General features: G+C 38.6%; 1 protein-coding gene across 4 annotated transcripts in view; it reads left to right on the top strand.

Annotated features, from left to right (window-relative positions):
- Nucleotides 1-25,377, top strand: part of LOC149252460 (anthranilate synthase alpha subunit 1, chloroplastic-like) — a 504,560-nt gene that overhangs the window by 399,107 nt on the left and 80,076 nt on the right. For all 4 annotated transcript variants that reach the window (XM_089459700.1, XM_089459699.1, XM_089459701.1 and 1 more), the window contains one exon: nucleotides 5,636-5,788. In XM_089459700.1, coding sequence (XP_089315826.1) covers nucleotides 5,636-5,788 — 153 coding nt within the window. The remainder of the gene's footprint in view (nucleotides 1-5,635; nucleotides 5,789-25,377) is intronic.

Consider the following 25,377-nt stretch of genomic DNA (forward strand, 5'->3'; position numbering starts at 1 on the left):
GAGGGACTAGCCTTATATAATTTTGCTTTTAACAACAAGTTGAAACCCTTTCCCCCAAATAACGAGAAGACTTGTCATTCACAATCCAGAGAGGAAGTCTCCACAATGAGAAAACCATTTTTCTGGAGAATCTTCCTACAAAAGGAGGTTGATTTGATTACAAAGGTCAAGCGACTGGCTCTAGATGCTCTTCCTTGCTTGTGGAAACACTTCCCTGCTTGATTTGACTTGAATTGAGGTTGATTTAAATAAATTAGGCTTGGTCTGACTTGAAGCAACCCTCCAATAGCTAGATAAGTTCTAGTGACTTGCTTGATTTGCCTTGAAACCCTCAACATCTTGCATTTTGATGCCCAACGTCTCTCTTGATGAAGTCGACTTGGTCCATTTGCTTGGTTTTGAAGATGAGTTTGTTGAATGGTGTTGTCAATGGTGCCAACATCGGTCTTTGAGGTTTGAATGCTCTTAATATTCATCTAGTTTGCATTGATTGGAAGCTCCAAAGGAAAAGAAGCCTTGGAAAGCTGTAGAAGCCCTGCACTTGTTGAAGATTTTGAAGATGCAGATTAATGAATTTGTTTCGGAGGCCATCATCATTGGATAATCCTCGTCATCATAATCAATGATTTTGTTTTGGAGACCATCATCATTGGATAATCCTCATCATGAGATTCCTCATGGTTTGAGAGATATGCTTGTTCAAAGATGAAGCCCCACCTTGTGGTCAAAAGTCCCAAACAAGTTCATGATATGGTAGCCTTTCTTTGGCTAGAATAATGCTCAAGCCATAAGTTGTTTTATTATGAATTAAATTTTATCATGGCAAAAACACCTTGTCGAGGGGATCATATTCATGAGGGGTTTTTAGGCTCCAAAATTTGAAACTTAAAATTCAAATATCCCTCCAACTCAAGTCGGCTTCAAATTAAAATTGAAATGTTTTCCCTCCTTTTGGATTTCGGCCAGCCCTCCTAGAAGTTTCTCTAAACTTATAAAAGGAGGCTTTCATTCCCCTCAAAGGCAAGAATTTAAACACTAATCTTTGTGAGAAGAAGCTCTGAAATCTTCTGCAGCAAGTGTAGCCTTAATCTATCTTGAAGGAGGTCGAAGTAGCAAAAGGGTTATGGTCGCTTTTGGACGTAGGGTTTTGCTGGTCTTCATGACTACAAACTGAGATAGAATCGAGATTTTGCTTTGTGCTTGCAACTTGCTGGATCACGGGATCTGAAGCTTGCATGAAGGTTTCACCTAAGCTTGCATTTATCTAAGGTTGATCTCTGCTCTTCTATCCAAAATGAACCATGACTAATCCAAATTTCTTTGGCATTGAATTGGGCATCATTACTGGGGCTCTGATCTAGTTTGATGGAGGCTTAAAAATTCATCCCTTCTGGCCCTCCTTATCCTCGCACCTAAGGGATAATTTCGGCCCTGGTAAGAGGGCTCTTGTGGCAGTGTCTTATAATCAGATCTGAGGCTTGTTTAGGGCTTTTCTCTGCGGTACAATTTGTGACTGATCTGAGACTTAAAAGTTCAGAGATATAAGGTTTATACCCTTGTTGTGAAATGGATCTGAGGCACTGTTTGGCCACATCTAATGCATTAAAAAACTCAGGCCTCTCTTCTAGTCCATTCACTGTTATCACAATTTGAATCAAGGAGACTTCTAAGGCTTGCATCCTTGTAATCTGAAGCGTAAGGAACCACTGAAAAGAAGGGTAAATCTGGAGCAGTACTGGTCATCATCCAAGAAGACTTGGTTGAAGGAGATTTGAAGTTTTCTCCTCTTATTTGCTGGAGAAAGCTAAGACAAGGGATTCGGCCTCCACTTCAAGGCAATCCTGTAGCAGATCTGATGCAACAATTCTGAAGCATTCATCATTGGGTATTTTCTGAAGCATTCAGCAATCTCTTTAAGTTGTTCTGAATGGGTGAAGCCTGATGTAAGTTTTGTCTCAAATCAAGCCAAACCTTGGTATTTGCTACAAGTGTTTGTTTGTATGTTCTGGACACTTGAACTAAAACATCAAAGTTAGAGGCATCAACTATAAAGCATCAATAACATTGGAAGGTGAAGGTTTCAAGAAGAATGTTGCTTTAACAGTAAGAAGCAAGGGAAGTAGCAAGAAAAGGCAGAAATATCAAATCATCACTAAGACTGTCTACAACAGTTGAAGGCATCATTGGTTCAGGGATCTATGATATAGTATTGAATCCTTGTGACATAAGTCCCTTGCGGTAGGGTTCACAGAAGTTGTATCATTGTATAAGGCAGTGACATGTCCTGCAAAGGTATTCTCTTGCAAGCAATTGAAAACAGTAGCAGGCATCTGAAGAATACAGTGACAAAGATACATCTTTAAGGCAAGGTTTTCAACAAAAGAAACTGAGGTATGTTGTGCAGTTTGATTGGTTGAAGCTTGTGCATCCTCCAACAGTTTGTATTTGGAGAGTTTGGTTAGTTTGAAGTTGGGTATTATTGTGCAGTTTGAGTTTGAGTTGTTGGTTGGTTTTGAATATCTTGTAAGCAGATCATATCCCTGGTACATCAATCTATATATACATGTGTGTGTGTGTGTCAGATCTTGTTGCAAGGAGCAGAGAATAGTGCTTGACAGTTTGGTCTCATCTAGGGTTTGATGTTCTTGCTGCATAAAGGGTTTTGAGTTGTTTTTGCTAAGATTGGTTATTGAAGAGAGGCTTGGTTTCGTATTCAGTATTTGTTGTAGAGATTGTCAAGGATATCCTGTTCAGTATGTTCAGCATTTGAAGGAGGGTTGGAGCCTCCTTCAGTTGGAACTTCTTAATTGATGTAAATTATTGAAGACAAATATTAAGAAGCGTTTGGTGGTTTTTCTCCCGGAATGGTTTCCACCTAATCTGTTTTCCACTGTCTTGATGTTAATGTGATGTTGATTTATGCATGATCTAATGCTATTGTAAAATTAATGCTCTGTGAAGATTAAATTAGCTAATTGAAGAGAAATATTGATTCACTCCCCTCTCAGTATTTCCAACAGACTTTTGCATTTTGCTTGATAACTTGCCTTTTACTTGAGTAACTTAAATTTTTCCTTCCTTTTCTTGGTTGAACGTTCACTTTATTCGTCTTGAAAATCTCTCCAAGCCCTCACATGTGTGGCTGACCCCTCATTCAATGAGCCCCATGTATAGATCCTCCAATTCGTTGCTCGCTTTGACAATTCTGTCACATGGGTTGACTTGAGAAAAGTTTATGGATGGCTTTTGATACCTTGCATGCCTAATTTGACCTAGATTTTGTCATTATTTGCCTCAAAATGATCACACGTGCCACAGAAGGAGGACAACCCCATTTGATTGGGGATATCTCCCTCTTTCCTTGACATTTCAAAAAAATTCCACATGGCATGGGAAGTATAATTTATGCTGTGCAATCTGAGCCTTTGTTGATTTTTGACCCACTGGACAGTGGGCACTGTGCATTGGGATCCACAAACTGGCTTGGGAAATGTGAGATGTTGGAAAATGCGAGACTACCATGCTTAGAACTAAAAATCAATAATATACCATGGCTAGAGAATACATATGGACTCGATGACACATTACCGTGTGGAAGGACATACGTGTGCTCAAGACTCAGGCTAGACTGGCTCTAGTACCTACAATTAACGATCACTCCTATGAAACCCATAGCTCCTCTAAACCATGTATCCAAGTAGGTCCACCTTAAGTCCTTAAATCTTGTATAAGACAAGGGGACCTAAGAGTGAAGTGTAAGCGGGCTTGGCATGGCTGAGCACAATAGGCTTATGACACCATAACGCATAACATCACATGGCCTACAAGGCTTTGACTTGCATTCTTTGTGCGTAAAATGGTGCTTCCCAAAGAGAAAAATGGCTATAGGTAACCTTGCTAAAATGAGGGGTAACAAGACCTTTATAAACTCACTCAAAGTTTAAAATCCAAATGTCTGTACTGACGAAATATATCAACCAACATAACAACACAAGTATATGACAGAGATTTAAATACTCAATTTAAGGTTAGCCAAGAGTGTATCCTTAAAAAAGAAGCAAGTTACAAAGATACCTTATCATCATCCTAATTGCAAGAGCCATTGCTTCGAGCAACCACCTTACCAAGATCAACATTGCTCTAAGAAAATTCTATTTACTTTCCAAATTATCGAATATGACTTGTTTCCAATGAGATGCTTGGAGTCACAATCAAAGAAGTCCTAATTGATTTTCTTATCCGTGGAGCATCCCAAAACAAAATCTAGGATGGATTGATCCTTTTACAATGTAATGACATGGTTTGAAACTTCAAAGATTTATTGCCTCATTTCCTCAACCTAGGACAACATCAAGAATATCTCATCAAGTAGAGGAATTAGTTGGTAATAAGCATAGATTTTCCACAATGTGCTTGATAGATATTTCAATAGTATATATCCACAGTCTCTTCTGGATCAGGTCAATTTGTTGTTTCAAGTTCAACAGCATCTCCTTCACCATGTATACCACAAACAGAACACTCAAGCTTATACTCTTTCAAAACAGGGCATAAAGTTGAAGAGGATGTTCTGGTTCTTACAAGATTCCAATAGGGAGGCCATAGGTCACGTTCAAATCCAGTCGAGTCTTGCAGGGTTACTGGTTGCTGTTAAGGCTAGAAGTTGAGCCGCCCTTGATCTGGATATTATGGTGAAGAGGAGGGGATACTGCGAGGATTTCCTTGGAAAAAGTTATATTGATTTTGTATAACATATGACTTGGTTGGTTTTTGGGAGAAAAAGAGAGTGTGTTACTAACCTAATCATCTGCTACTGTGGTTATGGATGCATTCTTCTCTAATGTCTAAAATTAAATCGTTGATGAGTTGATTTTGTGCATGGAATATATTGTAAAATCTTTTGAAATCATCAACTGGATGGTCTGATGCAGAAAATGTACATTCTATTTATTAATTTACTTTTGAGCATCCATTCATGTTTTCTTAGCTGTATCCGTACATTTTAAATCATATTTTCCATGTCTCTATAACAATGAACCTCTCCTACATATTATGTTCATATTTTATGTTGATATTAATGCCTTAATTAGTATTTAGCCCTCTAGTTTTGATTTGTTGAAGAAGAATTTTCATTCTTAAAAGTTCCTTTTTATTAGTGCATCGTACAAAGTAGAAGGTCTATCCTGTATCCCCTTTTTTGTAGCATCACAAGTATGAATTGAATTTCATTAAATGTTCTTAAAGGTCTATTATTGCATGCTTGTTGAATTGTTTGATTCCCATTTATCAAGTTGACTTTGTAGACGTCTAGATCCTTTCATCTTTTGCACAATTTGACCTAATTTTCATCAGTCCTATTGAGAACAGATCGACCCTTTCAACTGGCATGTTGATCAGCACTGCATTTATTTTTGCACTAATGTAGTCTTCTATTATGTCCTTCTGAAACTCTTTTTAGTTTTGAAAAAATATGCCAATATGCACAATTGGCATAATTTGAAGATATAGATATAGTAGTATCACTAGTTGACTTCACTAGGTATCAAGGTATTTCAATTAGAATGAGAAGAACAACGGATATCTCAATTAGAATAAGAAATAGAAATACTCATGAAGAATAATTTCTTGTTGGCAGGGTAAAGTAACCAATCGTCCCCTTGCTGGCACAAGGAAGAGGGGTAAGACACAAGCGGAGGATGAGGTATTGGAAAAGGAACTGTTAAATGATGAAAAGGAATGTGCTGAGCACATCATGCTTGTTGATCTTGGTCGGAATGATGTTGGAAAGGTAATTGACAACTCATGTTAACTAGAGAAATTGGATCATAAATTATATTTTTAAAAGTTTATAACTACATTTTTATATAAACAAAATTGCTACCTCCTAAGTTCTTACATTAGTACATCAAACCTATTGTTTGCCTTTGAAAGAACGTTTATTAGAAAAGAGAATAAACTAACCAACAAGAGATCTATATTGAGTGTTACACACAAATCCATTAACAGACAGACATGGAAATTCATTGACAGGAAAGAAGGCAAAGACTGTGGAAGAACCTACATTTTTTAGCAGTGGTTACTTTCTTCATTGCTGTCCACCAAGATCTTTATGAGTCTTATGTATAGTTCTATCTCTTGAGTTTCTCTCTTCAGCAGGGAAACTTTGTAGGAGGGATAAATGTTATGTGCTTTTACTGCATGCCAGACTCTCAAGATCTTGAAGTTCCCTTTCTGATTCACTAACAATTTTTCTACTGTATTTGGATATGTTTGTGGGTTTGGTCCTTATCTTCTTACTTTCTTCTCAAATCTTGCCTGTTTCTCACTTTCTTCTGAAATCTTGCCCTTAGTGTCTGTCCAGTTGATGGTGTTCCATAGTATGTTGTTCTGTCCCTCACACTGTTCACTAGATTCTCATAATTTCATCTTTCAATTCCATTTCTAATGTGTTGACATTGGGCTTGTCTCTTTGTATGGAAGGTAAGGCTACTTTGTTTCTGCATTTTTTTTCTCTCAAGTCTAGAGTTGAGTACGGAATTATGAATGAACTAAGGTTGTCTTCTTTATCATTGTACTACTACCCTAGAAATTTAAAAAAAATCATCTCTTATAAATTCTTTCCTTGATGTGGTTTAGTGGATTCATGGCCTAACAAATATCAGATCTCAAAAACCTAAGCTGTTTGCTTCCAAAGAAAATAAACCCAATGCCCACTAGATGATCTCATAAGCATGAAGAGCAAAAAGGTAATCACCTCAAGTATTGATGTAAAAGTTGTTGACGTTTGTAATCAAGCAGGTCTTCTTCATAGGCCTAAATGTCTTGTTGTGCATGAGTAGCCCACAATCTCCTTAAGACACTTGCTCAAGTTGCTAATGTAATGTAGTCTAAGTTTTAAACTTAGGAAAATCACATAGTAATTATGTTGGTTGGTTGAGCTAAAGAAACTTGGGAAAAGTAAAGTAATTTACTTTAGTGATTATGTTTTAATCTCAACCATTCATCTTAAGTGAGGTGAGATCTAATCTTGGTTGTCAACCACTTTGGAGATAGGGTTAGGAATTTATTTGAATGGAAAGTTATAAAAGCAAGGCTAAGAAGAGGAGAAAGACACACTTTACAACGACACTAGCATCTGAGACAGATTTTCTAAAGTAAGGAGTGCCATACTCTAGTGTGTTGGGTCTGAGGAAGTGCAAAAGTGCAATATTGAAGATCTAGGTCATCCAAGGAGATCAAGGATAGATCTAGGGCCTGATTTGTTGGATTAGATCCAAGGCATATATGATATTGTATTAACATTTTTCTTAGTTGGGCCATTATTTTAGGATGAGAGTCCAAGTAAGTTCAGAGTTAATGAAGAACTATTGATTGAGCATATTCTGTTTTTTCCATTGTGATTTAGATTGGTTGTATACTTTTTGCTTATGCTAATTAAGTTAAGAATCTAGTTGTGCATTTATTCAACAGATTTGTAATCTGCTAGTGTAATAAATTGCCGGGTTTTAGGTCCACAGGAAAATTAACAAAAGTGAGTGGAGCATCCATCTAGGGATGACTAAGCTTGACAGATATTTGTTTTCAATTGTGTGATACTTGTTGTACTTAATTTTCAATGTTAACTTTGTTTTTAGTTCTGTGATAGTTGTGAATGTTGGTCGACCATATTGGAAAATGTTTGGTAAAACGACGTTGAAATGGAATAACTAATTACGAAGATGTTCAATATACCAATGGCATAGTAAATACCAATGTTATTAGAATCGGACCAGTCATCAAACTAGTAGACACCTTGGATCGAGAATCCACCAAAACAAAACCAAGACCAACAAAAAAACCAAACCAAAAAACCAGTCGACCAAAAATACATAAAATATTCAAAATTTAAAGAAAAACACACACACACACACAGACGCACATATATTCATATGCATCCATATAAATTCAAACCATTTATACACAAATATGAAAAGGTTCTCATTTATATAGCAAGAGTGCATAATACCAAAATAACACTTAGTGCAATACATCTCTAAAAAAATACATCAACATACATGCTCTGAATGGCCTCTCGAGTCCAGAAATAAGCGTAGTACTAAACTACAACAAGTGTTTTAAAAACCGTTTTTAAAAACCGGTTACTGGTCTAACCGGCCGGTTAGCAAGCCCGCCGGTCTAAACCGGCCAAAAAACCCGGTTTAAATGCTGATTTCTCCATTTTTTTGCCCTAACCGGTGAAAACCGGCCGGTTTAGGACGGAACCGGCCGGTTTGTAACAAACCGGCCGGTTCCGTCCTAAACCGGCCGGTTTTAGGCACACCCACCATAAAGTTAAAAAAGCATATTTTTGACTGTGTTTGAGGGGTTTTGGGGGGGAACTAAGGGTGTTTCAACCCTAACAATGTTGGCAATTAATGGTAATGTTAAATTCTTAAAGTAAAAGTGACATTTCCTTTAATTTTCATTTTCATCCTTTTACTTAAATTTTTAACATTACCATGAAATGACTCAGGATGTTTGAGAGTGGTTTCGACCTCATTGGATTTCATATGGAGAAACTAGAATTTTAGATTTCACTCAAAATTCAGCAGACTTAATGGTTTTCAGGATTTCATGGTTTAGGGGTAAACAATAAATGCAATTAGAGCTCCAAATGATGAGAAAAACTCCTGATCTAGATCCCATTGTGTTGGACGATATTGATCCAACATCAGAATGGGTGGAGGAGACTGAAGAACCTGTTTTTGAGGCTGATTTTGATATCGACATGGCTTTGGCAGGGGATGAAGCAGATTATGTGGTGGCATCAGAACCAGGATCAATAGCGGCATCAAGGAAAGGCAAAGAACCAATGGAAGGCACTAGTCATGCAGGTCGACAAACTCGTGCTTCCATTAGGTCCACTTCTATTGTCATTGGTGGCATTGATACTGAGGTTGCAGATCAGGCTGAGGCATCCTCAGACTCTGAATCAGATGATGTCTATGTAGCTCCTGATGATGATCTTGTGTCTAGTAGTGGTGATGAACTTGATGATTGATCATGTGTACACTGTAGACTTGTAGTAGGCCAATGGCCTCATAGCTTGCAATATTGTTTTTGGACTTTATAGGCCATTTAGAGCCTCATTTCTTATGTATTTTGCTATTTTGTTGATGATATGTATTGCACTCGGTGCCATTTTGATATATTCACCTTTACATGGTATATAAATGAGCAAACTTTGCATATTTTGTCTCTATTAAAAGAATGTTGAATGAATTAATTTAGAATGAGCAAAACGCTCAAAGATAATACAGAGATATTTACAATAATAGAAACATCAAGTTTCTATGTAGAATATGGAAACACTCAGTTTCATCTAAGAAACTGCTTAAATGAAAAAATAGCAACAACTAACAGAATGAGTATTAACTAAATAGGAATATTCTAATACCCTCCCTTAATACTCAATCTATTTACAACACCAATAGACCCTCTGAATTTTACAAATTTATCAGGACCAAGAGGCTTGGTGAAGATGTCGACAGGCTGCTCTGTTGTGGGAACATATTGCAACTGAACTGAGCCATCTTCAACAAGCTGGCGAATGTAGTGGCAATGAGTTTCCACATGCTTTGTTTTTTCATGAAAGACTGGATTTTTGGCAAGTTTGAGAACTCCCTGATTATCACAAAACAAAGAAGTAGGCCCGGTCTGGGAAACATGCATTTCTGCAAGCATACGTCGAAGCCAAACTGCCTCACAGGATGCCTTAACTGCTCCCCGATACTCTGCTTCTGTTGAGGAGAGAGCCACTGCCTGTTGCTTCTTACTAGTCCAAGTAACAACACCAGATCCTAGACTAAACACATACCCAGCTGTAGATTTACGGTCATCAACCGAACCGGCCCAGTCAGAGTCAGTGTAGCCACTGAGAATAGGATTGGAACTGCGAGTATATAAGAGACCATAATCAGAAGTACCACGCACATATCGTAGCACACGCTTTGCTGCTATCCAATGATCAGCTTTAGGAGCTGACATAAAGCGGGAGATATAGCTTACTGCAAAACTGATGTCAGGTCTGGTGGTAGTAAGATAGATGAGACTGCCCACTAGTTGCCTGAATAAAGTTTCATCCACAAGGGGAGAGGATGACTGTGATGAAAGTTTGAGCCCTGGTTCCATAGGAGTCGTGGCTGGTTTGCAATCCTGCATTCTGAACCTGTCCACAAGATTTTTTGCATACTTGGACTGAGAAAGAAAAATATGATTTTCAGTCTGCCAAACTTCAACCCCCAGACAGTAATGAAGAAGTCCCAAGTCTGTCATCTCAAAAGTTCTGCATAAATCTTGTTTGATCCCCTGGATCAAATGTGCAGAGCTGCCAGTAATGATAAGATCATCCACATAGTCAACCACAAGCAAGATATCATCAGCAGTATGCTTGATATACAGGTTTGCATCAGATGGGCTCCGCTGAAAACCCTGATCTGTCAGGTACTGATCAATTTTCATGTACCAAGCCCGAGGAGCTTGCTTCAATCCATAAATGGCTTTAGCTAATCGACACACTTTCTGTTCTTGACCAGCAACCTTGAATCCTGAAGGCTGCGTCATGTAGACTTCTTCTTGGAGATCACCATTTAGGAAAGCACTCTTGACATCCATCTGATGAACTTTCCAATTGAACTGAGCTGCTAGGGCAAGGACAAGCCTTATGGTACTCATCTTGGCTGTAGGAGCAAAAGTCTCTTCATAGTCGATGCCTTCCTTCTGTGAGAACCCTCGAGCCACAAGACGAGCTTTATACTTGTCTATGGTTCCATCAGCTTTGTATTTCACTTTATACACCCATTTGCAGCCTATGGGCTTTTTCCCTGCAGGAAGATCAGAAAGAGTCCAGGTATGATTCTTCTGAAGACTCTGGAATTCGGCTTCCATAGCCTGTTCCCACTCAGATGTACCCTTAGCCTCTGAATAGGTTTGAGGCTCAAAAATACTGTGAAGGTTAGCCATAAGAGCAAAATTGACTGTAGACTGTTGTTTGTTCTTATGTCTAGAAGTTCTACCTTCAAGAAGCTCATCATTTCGGAGATCACCAATGGTTTTAGCCCACCATTTAGGCCGAAGAGTAGAGGAACCAATATCAGGAGGAGGTGAAGAAGACTCAAGAGCAATAGGTGCATCAAGAGGAGGGTTGTTTTCTGGAGGAAGTTCAGATAGAGTATTATCAAATACTGATGCTATATTATCCCTCCCATCAGGTGGACCGACCGGAAGAAGAACACTGTGAGGCTGATCCTCAGAACACTGCTCAGAAGAAGAAGAAGAAGAAGACTGAAAGAATCCTCTGTCTTCATCAAATACTACATCCCGACTGAAGCTAAGACGACCGGTGGCTATATCTATCAACCTATAGGCCTTGTGATGATCACTGTATCCTGTCATCATGAGTTTCTGGCTTTTGGAATCCAACTTAGAGCGCTTAGCAGGTGGAATCCAAACATATGCAACTGAGCCAAATACTTTGAGGTGACTGATCTTAGGCTTACGGCCAGACCAAACCTCTTCAGGAGTCTTCCCTTTAACAGCCTGAGTAGGTGATCGGTTAAGAAGATAAACAGCAGTAAATACTGCTTCAACCCAGAATTTGTTTGGAACACTCCTGTGTTGTAACATGGAACGAGCCATTTCAACAACCGTGCGGTTGTGACGCTCGACAACACTGTTCTGCTGAGGAGTGTAAGGTGTGGTTAATTGTCGTTTGATGCCATGAATATCACAGAAGTTGGCAAAAGCTGAGGAACAAAATTCCCCCCCATTGTCGGTCCTAAGGGTCATGATGTTACAACCAGATTCTTTTTCAACTAAGGTTTTAAACTTCTGAAAGGTACTAAGAGCATCAGATTTATTTTTTAGAAAATACACCCACATCTTTCTACTGAAATCATCTACAATAAGTAAAAAATATTTGCAAGCAGTGATAGAAGCTGTATTCATAGGACCACAAATATCAGCATGAAGTAACTGAAGTACCTTAGATGCGCGCCAAGATTCTCCATCTTTGAATGAGGACCGATGTTGCTTTCCCGCTTGACAGGCACTGCATACCCCCAACTGCTGAGTCTGAATATCAGGTAATCCTGACACAAGTCCCTCCCGAGAGAGCTGAGACAGATACTGCATATTTAGATGGCCATATCGCTGATGCCATAGAGTGCTGATGGGAGAGACACGTGCTGCTAGAGCCACTTCTGGAGAGTCACCGGTGTCAAGAAGCCTGTATAGACTATGGTCCTCTAAGCCAACAACAACTGTTAGACTAGTCTCCCTGTCAATAATGGAGCACTTGTGTGCACTGAACACAACATCAAGCTGAGGAGAATTCCTCATAATCTGGCTGACAGATAGCAGATTAATTTCCATACCAGGAACATAGTATACATTCAGAAATATGAGTGTGCGCCCACCAGACTGAATTTGAACTGTACCTCTGACAGCTACTGTGTACTTTTCACCTCCGCCAAATACCACTGAATCACTGAAAGGTGAGAAGTCAATAAACCAGTCACGCCTGTGAGAGAAATGGCGTGATGCACCAGAATCAATGTACCATGCAGAGGAAGGAACATGATCTGAAGACCTTTTAGCCATAAAGGCGTAAAAGGCAGACTCTGTCTGCTTGGAATGTTCTGCAACATTTGCTGTCTGATGTGGCCCTCCCTGTTTCTTCTGTTTAGAAGCAATCCTCTGTCGGCAATCTTTCTTCATGTGACCGAACCTGTGACAGTAATTACACTGCACACTTTTCTTCCTAGCAGGATCAAAAGGCTGAGAAGAGCCTTTCTGCTGAAAGGACTGAGAGGACTGATATTTTGCAGCAAACGCATTTTCCGAGGACACTGATGAAGCACTACTACCAAACTGCTATTTCCACCGATCCTGCTGCAGAAGTTTGGTACATAATTCTGGAAATTTCAGATCAACATTTGTGGTGGTAATGTTGAGTGTTTCTATGAAGTGTTCATAAGATTTCGGTAGACTTTTCAAAGTAATGACTACCATATCTTCTTCCTCCATGGTCCGACCAATAGCTTCGAGCTGATCTCGAATGTCTTTAATTTTGTTGAGATGTTCCTGTAAAGACATATGTTCGTCCATCATGATGGAGAACAACTGATTTTTGAGAAAAAAAGCTCTGCTTTTGTCAGATGTCTCGTGCAGTTCTTTCAACTGTTGCCAGATTTCGGCAACTGTCTTGCCAGAAGGAATCTGTGGTAACTGATCATCAACGACAGAGAGCTTGAGAAGCATAACAGCCTGAAGCTCTTTGCCCAAAATTAGCTGATCAAGACGCCTGTATTCAAAAATGGTCAACATTCTTTGTTTCCAAATGTTATAGTTGCTGCCATTAAAGCATTGATTTCCTTCTAACATCAGATTGGTGAGGGTGGCCATTTTCCCAAAGAAAATACAGAAGTCTGACACAAAGAAAAATGTAGCTGCCTGCCAATTCTGGTGCAAATCAAAACAGACCAAAAAAAAAAAATCTCCACAGAAAAAAATGCGAACCTTCCGTTTCAGTTTGGCCGCAATCTATATATTAATCGGCATAAGCACAACTGTATGCCTATTGACGACTGGCTGGACGCTGATACTGATGATGACGAAGATTTTCCAGAGGGGAAAGAAGAACCAAAACTTTCCTGTGACTGACTGTAAAACACATTTAATTCACGGTAGTAAATACAGGCCAAGCAAATGCAAGTAGACTGTATATTCAAACGCACAGCCAGTCAACACAAACCACATGTCGTTGTAGATCGTTTACAAAAAACTGCGGTACAGGTGACTGTGGAGAGAATCTGCAGTGCAATAATTATAGTGGAAATATAGCTGCAATCACAAAAGTGGAGTTCGAACTTTTGGGCGGAAACAGGAAAGCCGGACCTGTTTGACCTTACGCTGGCGAGCGATTACTGTCTTCCAATGTCTCTGTCTCTGTGCTGCAGCGCAGCCAGTGGCTTACAAGACGCTTACAAGACGCTGACTGTGGTGAACACTTGCAATTTCTCAGTGTAATGTCGAATCTGATATTTATTATCGGAATCGATTCATAAAAAAATTCCCGGCAGTGCCAGACTATTCCGCAAAGAAAAAAACGATGGCGTGTGGGCGAGATCGATATATATATATATATATATATATATATATATATATATATATAAATAACGGTGAGATTTTAAGATTCGTCAATTCACACCCGATACACCTATGTCGACTCCGTCTCCGTGTAAATATATTGTTCAACACAAAAGTGCCATAGCAAACATGCTAGGTTAGGCAGCACGTATATATTAAAACACGCTGCCACGATCCCGCTTTGGTCCCGATCCCTTCAAATTGATGGACGGATGAAGCGCAAGGTTCTGCGGAATTTTTCGATGCCACCGAATGATCGAAGGGAATGCGAATATGACTGCACGCCCTGTCCCTAAAATTCTGTGGGGATCTTGCTGCATAAGAACACGACAGAGACGTAGGAGAAGAATCCAAGAGAAGAATCCATTTCTGTATCGAGATGGACGACTGTAAGCTTTTATCACAGTGAGCAAAGCCGAGGCTAAGACTCAGTGAAGGCTACCTGGCTTACAAAGGGCTCGACCTTAGAAAGGACTCGAGATTAGGGTGCAGAGAGAATAACTGTTCAAGAAATCTCTTAACCTCGCTCTGATACCATAAAAGAATGTTGAATGAATTAATTCAAAAGGAGCAAAACGCTCAAAGATAATACAGAGATATTTACAATAATAGAAACATCAAGTTTCTATGTAGAATATGGAAACACTCAGTTTCATCTAAGAAACTGCTTAAACGAAAAAATAGCAACAGCTAACAGAATGAGTATTAACTAAATAGGAATATTCTAATATCTATTGGCTTGGAATCATGGTTTTACATCTTAAAAATAGTTTTGTTCCATTAAAAATTAATTATTTAATGTATTTTTTTAAAACCGGTTCGTTTAGACCAAACCAGTCCCGATTAGACCGGTTCCGGTCGGTAAACCGGTTCATTAGGTGGACCGGTCCAGTCACCGGTTCCGGTTTTAAAAACATTGACTACAACACTATTAGTACTAATCCAAATCATCATCCTCATCCTCTTTCTCATCTTCATCCTTAGAATTAGTACACTGAGAATCTATAGTGGGATTTCGACTTGATTGATCATTCCCCTGGGCTGAAGGTGGAGGTGGGTCCAAGTCCATCCAAGAAAGATCTTCATTATCAAATGTTGGTTCCTGGGTCTCCACAACCCACTTTGGATGATGGATCAAAGTCATTCAAAGTTATGTTGCTTGATTTAGGTGTCTTGTTTAACAATTGGTTTTGCCTCAACCTGAGGTTGTATTGAACATAAACCATGTCATTCAATTGTTTTTGCTACAAATGATTCTTCTTCATGGTGTGTATTCGCTCAAAAGAACTCTAATTTTGAGAGATCTTTCAGTAAAAATCACATAAAGAAACTATAAGTCGATGTGTTTCGAACCATCTAGTGTGGTTCATCTTCAAGACAAGATGATGAACCAAATCATGGCATTATATTAAATAGATGATGAGAGATGTTTTTTAGCCGTTAGAATATAGCAACTAGTTTTGACTAAAGAATTATCATTAATTAATACTTTTTTTTTTTAATTAAAATAAAGTAATAGATGGAAAGAGAAATGTTTTATAGCCGTTAGAATTTAACAACTGTTTTGACTAAAAAATTATCATTAATTAAAAAAAAACATTTTTTAATTAAAATAAAGTAATAGATGGAAATTAGTGTAAATAAAGAATTAAATTAATTTTATTATTATTATTATTTTATCAAAACGAAGGTCAGGAATAATAAGGCCAAATTGAATTATTCTAAAAAATAAAACTGAAAAATAGTAATAAGAAAATGGAAAAAATAAAAATAATTAAATAAACAAAATAAAAATAATAAGGTCAAATTTAACTATTAAAAAATAATGAAACTAAAAATAGTAATAAAAAAATGAAAAAAATGAAAAAAATAAAATATAAGTCAAAATAATGAAATAACTCAATTTTATTATTTAAATTAAAAATAATAATAATGAAAAAAAGAGAAAAGAATAGTAAATAAATAAGAAATAAAGGAATACCATAAATTTTGATTAAAATAAATAAAAAATTAAATATTATAAAAACTTAGGAATACAACGTAGGGATCCAACACTTGCTAATATTCCAACCATCATCTCTATTCAGATTGATAGGCTTCCTTTCAATTTCCAAGGCCTCCCTAAACTTACGGTGATGAAAATGATCGATCGTTGCAATGACCGTCGCCTCTTCAATGCAGATGTGATGGTTTGTCTTTTTTGCATGTTTTGCCAAAGCGGAGGAGTGAGACCTTCCATGTTTGATGTCACCTGCGTGCTCAAGAATCCTTTGATTAATTGAGCGGCCAATTTCACCAATGTATGGAGCTCCACATGAGCAAGGGATAACATAAACACCTTTCACATCTTTAGTTTTCACAGGGTCCTTCACTGATCTAGGGAGCTATGGATAGTGTTTAGTGGCCTAAATGTCAAAGGAACCTTATGCTTCTTCAGGGTCTTAGCAATCTTGTCTGTGGTTACTTGGATAAACAGAAGATGAACCCCTGAAAACTGATCTTTAAGATCATTTTTAATCCTAGGACCTTTTTTAGTCTTAAGGAAGGCTCTAAGACATTGATGCTTACTATAACCATTCTTATTAAAAACACTAAGGAGATGGGTTTTTTCATCATTGAGGTGGTTTTCATCAGAAACTCGTAATGCCTGAGTGGCTAAGGTGTTGAGAACACCTAGCTTTTGAGTGGGGAAATGATGTGAATTCGCATGAAGATATTGTTCAGTGTGAGTTTTCTTTCGAAAAACCTGGTGGGAGAAAGAACCATCATCTCTCTTTGAAATAAGAACGTCGAGGAAAGGGAGGCTGCCATCGATTTCACATTCCATAGTAAACTTTATGGAACTAGATTGATTGTTAAGATGCTGGAAAAAGAGCTCCAACTTTTCCTGACCATGAGACCAAATGACGCAAGTGTCATCCACAAACCTTTTCCAAAGCTTAGGCTGGAATAGAGTTGAGGACAAGGCCTTAGATTCAAAGTCCTCCATAAACAAATTAGCCACTATTGGGGAAAGGGGGGAACCCATGGCAACTCCACAAGTTTGTTCATAAAATTCACCTTCAAAACTAAAGAAAGTAGAAGTAAGACAAATTTCAACCAAATAAGTTGTATCTAGGTCTGTAATGCGCTTGATGACTTCAATGGCCTCATTAATGGGGATATTAGTGTACAAGGAGACCACATCAAAACTCACCAAATTATCACCTAGATCTAGCCTTATACCCTTTAATTCATTGACAAACGAAGACAAATATTTGACAAAGGATTTAGCTCGACCAACAAGAGGTTTTATCTTATTTGCTAAAAACTTAGCAAGAAGATAGGTTGGCCCTCCAATGGTGTTGACAATGGGATGCAGGGGAGCCCCTTCCTTATGGATCTTTGGAAGACCATAAATCCTAGGAGTGAGAGGGCTACTCTCAATTAGCTTCTGGCTAAGGGAGCTAACAATGCTACTAGATTTTATGGCTAGAGCAACTGTTTTAGAAATCTTCTTTAAGGGATTCTTATTAAGTTTTCTATGGCTCTCGCCATTACAAAGGTGATCTAACATTTTTCTTTGGTAATCTTCCTTATCTATGATAATGACAACATCCCCTTTGGCAGCGTTGGAGAAATCCTCTTCCCATAAAAGTTTTTCCTATAATGTGCAAAATAACTAGCTTTTGGTGACAAGCCCACCAAATTAGCTCATAAACAAAAGAATAAGCCTCTCATGAGGTTGAATAATCTATGATGCATGTCGTTGGGCCTTGGAAGAGGCCTAATGAAGTCCCTATGTGCCATATTGTGGAGTTGGACTTCCAAAAGCAATGGACAAGGGGTTGGCCCCTTGTAATAATCTGTGGTGTTCCAAATGACAGGTGGGTGCACACAAGTGTCCTCATGGGTCTCCAAACAAATTGAATTCCTGTAGATCGCCTGCAAGGGCTAGGATGGTGGTGTAGGTGATGCCACATCATCGTGCAAGTCCTGGACCATCTGCCAAGTGTGTGGTCCAACTGTGGGGCCGACTAGATATGATGAATCAGGTGCATCTTCCTTGTCCAACAAGTGAACCATGAGCAATCTCTGAATGGCTATGGGGATTCATGGAGTGCTGCTTGTTGATGTGGAGGCCCATGGCTCTCTACACACACCTTACATGTGCCAATGTAGCCCTTTGGGGGTCAGAGCCCTGTATAGGGATACCAAACCCAAATGGAAACCATCTGCAAATCTGCATTAGATCCAATGTGTCCTTGTGCCCTCCAACATACCAAATCATTAAAGAAATAAAGTAAAAGAGTTTATAAACCATGGACAACAAGTGGGCACTTCATAATGGCATGCCCTTCCATAGTGGGCTTTGGCATGTGCTAATGTCTCCAAGCTCCAAATAGGGTTAACCAAACATCCTATTAGGTGGTTTCTACTTCCAAAGGGGGTGGTATGTTTGTGGTACATCCTTCAAATGGTGGTGGCATGTGGCATAATGATGGAATGAAGTAGGGAATAAAAGGGGGCAACCTTAGTCACATCCTATGGTACAAGGGTAGCTAATAAAGGGAAGCCCACACTTGGGTAAATAATGTATAGGAGGGAGCAATCATGGTGCATAGGTTACCGATCCCTGACATTGATTTTTCCGCCCTTCTTCATATGCCTTTTTCCTTTTATGCTTTTCTTTGGTTGATTGCTCGGGGCTCTAGGTAATGAGAGCATGATGCGTAAAGTATAACAGTGGATGCCCCCTTTCAAGGTGGGGCAGTTCATTGCCCACAGGGGGCTGGGACAATCATGGTTTCCTAAATGATGAAAGAGGCTCATCAAGGGCCATGTAGGAACCAGGATGATGGCCATAGAATGGGGTAGAGCTCCTGTCACGGCTTTTGCCCACGTGCTAAATATTTTTGTCTCGATCATCTTTTGCATTTTGTGGTACAGTTTCCTGTTGAATGTTGAAAATTATGTTTTTTATTTTCCTTTTAGCTACATCAACCTCCGGCATCATTCCAGGCCCGACCCAAGATGTGGGGCAAGGGGAGGGGGTGGCTGACCCTATGTGGACCCAGTGGAGGAATGTGGACCCAAGTGGGAGGAGAGATGATTGGGGGTGTAATGAGTGGAAGGAGGAGTAATATATGCGAATTAGGGAGTGAGACTATGCAACCAAAATTAGGGTTTCCTGTGTAATACCATCTCTAAAACCAATAGGTCAGTGAAAGAGATCCCACGAGACTAGGGTGCAAGGTTAACATCCTAAAAGAAACCTAGGGGACAAGAGCACAAACCTATACCACTCTTTCCACCGAATCTCCCCATTAATCCATGCCGAAAGCCTCCATGATAAATAAACTAGAATACTCAATTTCCAAATAACAAGACATACCTTTAGGTTTGGGAGGCCCACCTTCAAACATACGATCATGATAGATGGGTGAGGGACCACATGGCTGTGACAATTCTTAATCCTTAAGGAACCACTACTGCAGCAAATCTGAATCTACTTCACCTACTTGATTTTAATATACATTCATCAAGTTATTCTCTGAATACTGAAGCAAATTAATTCTGCAGCCTACACTACTTTAAATTTGATTACATGAAACAAAAAATTGAGCAAAGAACACGATACATAGGACACAATTATTTTTGGACAAAATGGTCCTTGGAAAAACCCAATGCGGGAAAACTGGTGTAGCAGCTCTAAGGGTTTTCTATTATTAAGCAGTAATTCTGAATACAAATGTTGGATGCCCTCTCGACAATCCAGTGACAGAGAAAATACAATGGCAGAAAATCTGAGTGAGTTTTACCTCACTTCACCTGATAGATTCCGGCTAATCAGACAACAAGATTGGCCAACCCCGGCTACTTTTTCGCTGGCCCTGCGTCAGCGTTTCAGGCTCTGCATCAGCCCTGTGTTGGCTCTTCTGCTCACTGCGTCAGCTTTCCCGATTGTTCCGACAGTTCCAGCTTTCTGTGTGGAGGGCAACTTCTGCTTCTGCGCTGGCCCTTCTGGCTCTGTGTCAGGCCTGCTTGGTCCCAGATTGGCCCAACGTCAGTCCTCCTGAGTGCTGCGCTGCCTCCACAAGCTTCTCTCTGCGTCTCTGTTAGTATTCCTGAACTATCCCTGCCCCTTTGCTGCAATTGATCACTCAATTCGAATTTCTCAGCTTCCTAGCCTAGAAATCGAATTCTAGATCAATTCGTTCTCTTCGTGTGTGTTTCTAAATGAACCCCAAGCCCCCTTATACTTTTCTTGTTGAGAATTCAACGATCGAGATTGAGTCTCTAATCAACGACTAAGATTAAAACTTGACTTGATCTGCCTTCTAGATCATTCTCACCCACATTTTGATTAATACCCATTAATATTTTAATTTTCCTAAGTTTAGACTTAGGAACCCCATTAAAAATAATAATTATCTTAATAAAATACAATCCGGGTATAATTGCACCAAATGGTTTATGGGTTCTTTAGAAATCATGTGCCTTAGCCTCTCCACCAATTTTCATGGCTAGAGCACATCTGATGCTACGAAAAACTAACAATGGCTGGCTCAGGTGGCGGAGAATTGACACATCGAGCTAGTTGGTGGCTGCAAGGGGCTGTTGTCTATTGGCTGAGGCCCATCATGGATACATTTTTTCTCCTAGAGATATCACCCAGAAAATGGTCGGTAACATAGCCTATAATACTTCAAATGATGGAACTGCTTTTCTTGCATAGATGCTACTTGCAAAACCATCCCACTCTATAAGTAAGATGTTGATTGCCACTGTAATTAATTCTGAATTAGATATTTTCTCACCAGATTCTTGAAGTTGATCTTTAATTTTTGATAGCTTCATGAAATAAGATGCTATAGTGTCTTCTTTTGTCATCTTTGATTGATATTGTTGAGTTCTCAGGGCTATCATGTGACTTCTTGTACTAACGGAGTATAATTTTGCCAAGGTATCATAGACTTCTTTAGATATAGATAATTTTGATACAAAAGTGATAAGATGGTCTTTGATGGACTCATCGAATTCTTTGAGCTTTAATTTCCCCTTTTTCATATTTTTCCGTTTCTTGGGCATTATTCTCATTTGGAGTTGGAACCTTTCCTTGAACGAATTTCATGACATCATTCTCTCTAAGGACTAAGTCAATTTTCTTTTTCCATGCCTTGAAGTTGGATGCTCCTTCTAGCTTATTGCTCTCGTTGCATACAAAAGCCATTGAATTAGATATGTAGGATTGGAAGAAAGCTGCAACTGAACTGTTCTATTAGAGATGTCTTCAAATATAACTGCTCCAAAGATGACCTTCTATCTTCTGTCTAGTAATACTGTCTCCTCTTTACCTTAGCTCTGAAACCATCTTAAAAAATCAAAGCTAATGTAGATTTTCTTACTGGGTAATTACTTGTGAGGATTAATCTTCTTTCTTTTGTTATTTTATTGTTCCTTCTTCTTTAAGAAATTATGCAAATTATTCTCTCAAGATCACAAAGAAGCAAGATATACAAAATTTAGGCTTTCAAGCCAGGGAAAAACCCCACAAGGGCTAAAACCCAACAATCCTCTTCTTATTGAATCAAGTCAAAATGAGATATCCAACCCAGGACCAAAGACTCCCTTGAAGGTTCCACATCAACCCTCCTCTCAAGTCAAACTCAATTGTAGTCAACCTCGTTCTTTCTGCTCAAGATATAGTCAACCTTCTTCAAACTTCGCTCCAGCTACAAAGGTCTTGGCCCTATTAACAACTTCAGGAAAACTCAGATTTTCGGCCTTGACAAAAACTGTAGCATACTTCAGATTTTCTCGGCCTTGTCATAGAATTTCAGGAAACTCGCATGTGTGACTGTAATGGATCATAAGTAGTGTTCAGTCTTCGTATTCTTTGAATTTCCTTTCACTTCTGAACTTCAGCTTGTTTCTCCTTCTTTCAGTCACAAAATTTGACTTGTTTCTTCAAAACTTGATGGATCTAATAGGTCAAATTTTCTGCTATATATATAGCTGTCCATGAGGTATCAAATAGCTACACAAGCGGACTTTGATTGAGAGAGGGTTGACTTGAACCTTTTTGACTCTTTTAGACAAAAATAAAATTCTCTTCTTTTTCTTTACAAAATGTTAAATGTGACATGACTCAATTACACATGTCTTTGACTCTTTTTGACTTCTAAAGCATGAAGATCATGCTTGAATAAGAAATAGAATAATAAAAGATAAATTCATTAATAATTTTTCTTTCATTATGATCGACACTAGTTACATTTTCCAACACTTGGAGGCCTAGGCCAACTTGTTCCCAAGGAGGTCCGACTTGACAGTTTTGTTGGACTTTGACTCAATATAAAATTCTTTTTCATTTTCTTTACAAAAGTCCAAATGGGACTTGACTCAAATACATTTCTTTTGCCTCAAAATAATTTCTTTTTGACTCTCTTTGACTCGATAAGCATGAAGAACATGCCATGACCAAAATACAATAATAATAGTGAATATAATAAACATTTTTGATGATGAAATTACATTATGAAGACAGACATTAGTTACATTTGTTCAACAATAAATAAGATCTGATAGCTTCTTTGGCTGCATCCATGGCCTCATACAAACAAACCATTATAGGTTTATCCCCATCAACAAAGCAGAGAAACTTTAGCAACTTATGGCCGTCCTTGGAATGAATCATTGTACACTAGTTTAGTGATGACTCTCCCATCTTGTCTTGTGTTAAATGCACAATTATGCCATTGATAAAAAACAAATATATGCGTCAACTCACATTGACATTGGAGTATAGTTTTAAGAGGAACAAACCCGTTGGCAAAACATATGATTTTAGGACACAACAATGGCCTATTTCTTGTGACTCTCCTCATGAGGCTAAGAACAAATGCATGGTTATATAGAATTTTTTTGATGCTCCTAGACTATTTCCACATCCTCAAGCATTAGTTGATGCAATGAGAAACAAATGGAATATAGAACAATGTGGGGTGTCTCTCCATTAACAACTTGTGGTCAATGACATAAGTAGTTGCATAATTTGTTATAATTTGCACAACATGCTGTGTGAGAATTATAGCTTGGACATGAATTTCAACAGATTATTAGTGTGAACATGCGAGAAGTAGTTTGGGACATTTTTGAAAAGTAGTTCTAGTTTTGGAATAATAGTTCTATTTTGTAGCCCACTTTAGTAAAAAAGTGAAATTCTTATATTTATTAGTTGAGTTTAAAATTGTATCTCATGCATGATTTAAACTAGGAGTAAACTTAAAAATAGATTCTTTGCTAAAAGTATAAAGACAAAGCAAGGTAGAGGCTTTCAACAAGAGTAGTTGAACAACCAAGAGATAATGTGAGGAGGGATTCAAGTAGAGGCAAATCTGAGTTTTAGGTGGTAGTTAGTACATGTGTTGAACACTTTTTTATTGGTGTACGAAATAGTTTTGTACAGTCATATAGACATTTGTACAATCGTATAGGTAAATCCATACAGTCATACGGATATGTTGTGCTGTTTGTCCCTGTTACCCACCAAAAGTGGGTACCCTTAGGAGAGCTTTTCTCCTATTCATCTTCTTCCAACCGACAGCCAACAATCCCAGACAACCACCTTGTAGCCGATGTGATGTGCCACTTTATGTTAGAAAATCGGAAAGGCAGAAAGATTTTCTTATGTTGATAATTACTTGTGAAATCTTAGTGTTCTAACTTCTTATTAACTTCTTTGTGTTCCTCCTTTATCGTTGTTTCATCAAGCAATTACCAAAAGCAAACCACGAAGATATATGGACACCAGATGTAGGCATTCAGTCATGGCTAAAACCCCTTTATAGGGGAAAACCCAGTCAAAACTCTTCCTTCAGTAGATTCAAATTGAGATAGACCAAAAGACCTTCTTCCCCCACCAAGTGAGCTCTTCCTTCTGATAGATGATCTCTTCCAAAGTTTGCAAGTCCCAGCATCTCAATTGCAGCTTCAACCCAAAATTTTAACCCCTTGCTTCGGAACTTCGACCCAGCTTTAGGATTGCAGTTTCGATCTTAACAATTTTAGTAGCTTCAGTCTAGCATCTTCACAACTTCGACCTTGATGTAGCTTCACAACTTCGACCTTGATGCAACTTCACAACTTCGATGCAACTTCACAACTTCGATGTAGTTTCCTTCTGGAACTTCACACTTTTTTTGCTCCCAGCTACTGCGATTCGAACTTGTGTGAGATGTGTTTCAAATGAGTCGAGTTGCTCCAATATATAGCGAGTTTGTGAGGTCGAATTCCCTAGTTGAGGCCGACTTGTCCTTCCTTGAGGCCGACTTGGTGGAGGAGGCCCAAAAGGCCTATTTTACAATAAAATAAATTTCTTTCTTAACAAATAAATCCCAAGAAGGGTTCTTTACATTATGATATGGACAATGGCACTTCACATAAACCCTAAAAGCCTGCAATGGAGGCTTTGACCTAAAAATAATTGACGCAAGCATGAAACCCATGCTTTAATAAGTCAATTTAATAATAAAATTTCTTTTTCTTTCTTTTGATAAATATATTACATCATGACTCGAGTACAATTATGAAGACCGACACTAGTTACGTTCTTCAACACTTTATCTCCACCACCTAAAACAATTGTATATTTCCTCGCCCATTTGTCAAGAGCACATGTGAGAAGGTGGGCAATTCGACCCAAAAGGTATGTTTTTTATTATGCAATTGGGTGCTTATGCTTGTTTTTCATTTGGGCATTTTGGCATGGATTATTGGCTGACTTGGAAGAAGGAAGGGCCATGACAGTGGTTTTGTTATCTCACCTTAAATGAGGGTTTAATCTTCAACCCTAGTCCAGTGGGATCTCCCCTACTGGCCTATGGCTTTAGGAAGGACACTACTTGGGAAACCTCGATTTTGGTAGCGTGGTCCCGTTTTCTGTTTTCATATTTATCACTTCCCTTCACACATTAGGAGCCCTATTCACTCTTTCCCTTCTCTGGGTCCACAGGGTCTAGCACACTTGCTCCCCTTGTCAACATATCTGGGTTGGGCCTGGAAATGTTGCCCCGAAGGTCGATGCAACTAAAAGAAAGTTAAAATCATATCATGGCCACAAGCAATCACAAAAGAGAAGGAAAATCACAAAATTCAAAAGATGACCGGGACTTTAATAATAACATGTGGGCAAAAGTCAAGTGTGAG

Source organism: Pinus tabuliformis, chromosome 7, assembly GCF_031772625.1.
Source record: "Pinus tabuliformis cultivar Carrire ecotype Pingquan chromosome 7, CPIR1, whole genome shotgun sequence".
In the NCBI taxonomy this organism is placed as follows: Eukaryota; Viridiplantae; Streptophyta; class Pinopsida; order Pinales; family Pinaceae; genus Pinus; species Pinus tabuliformis.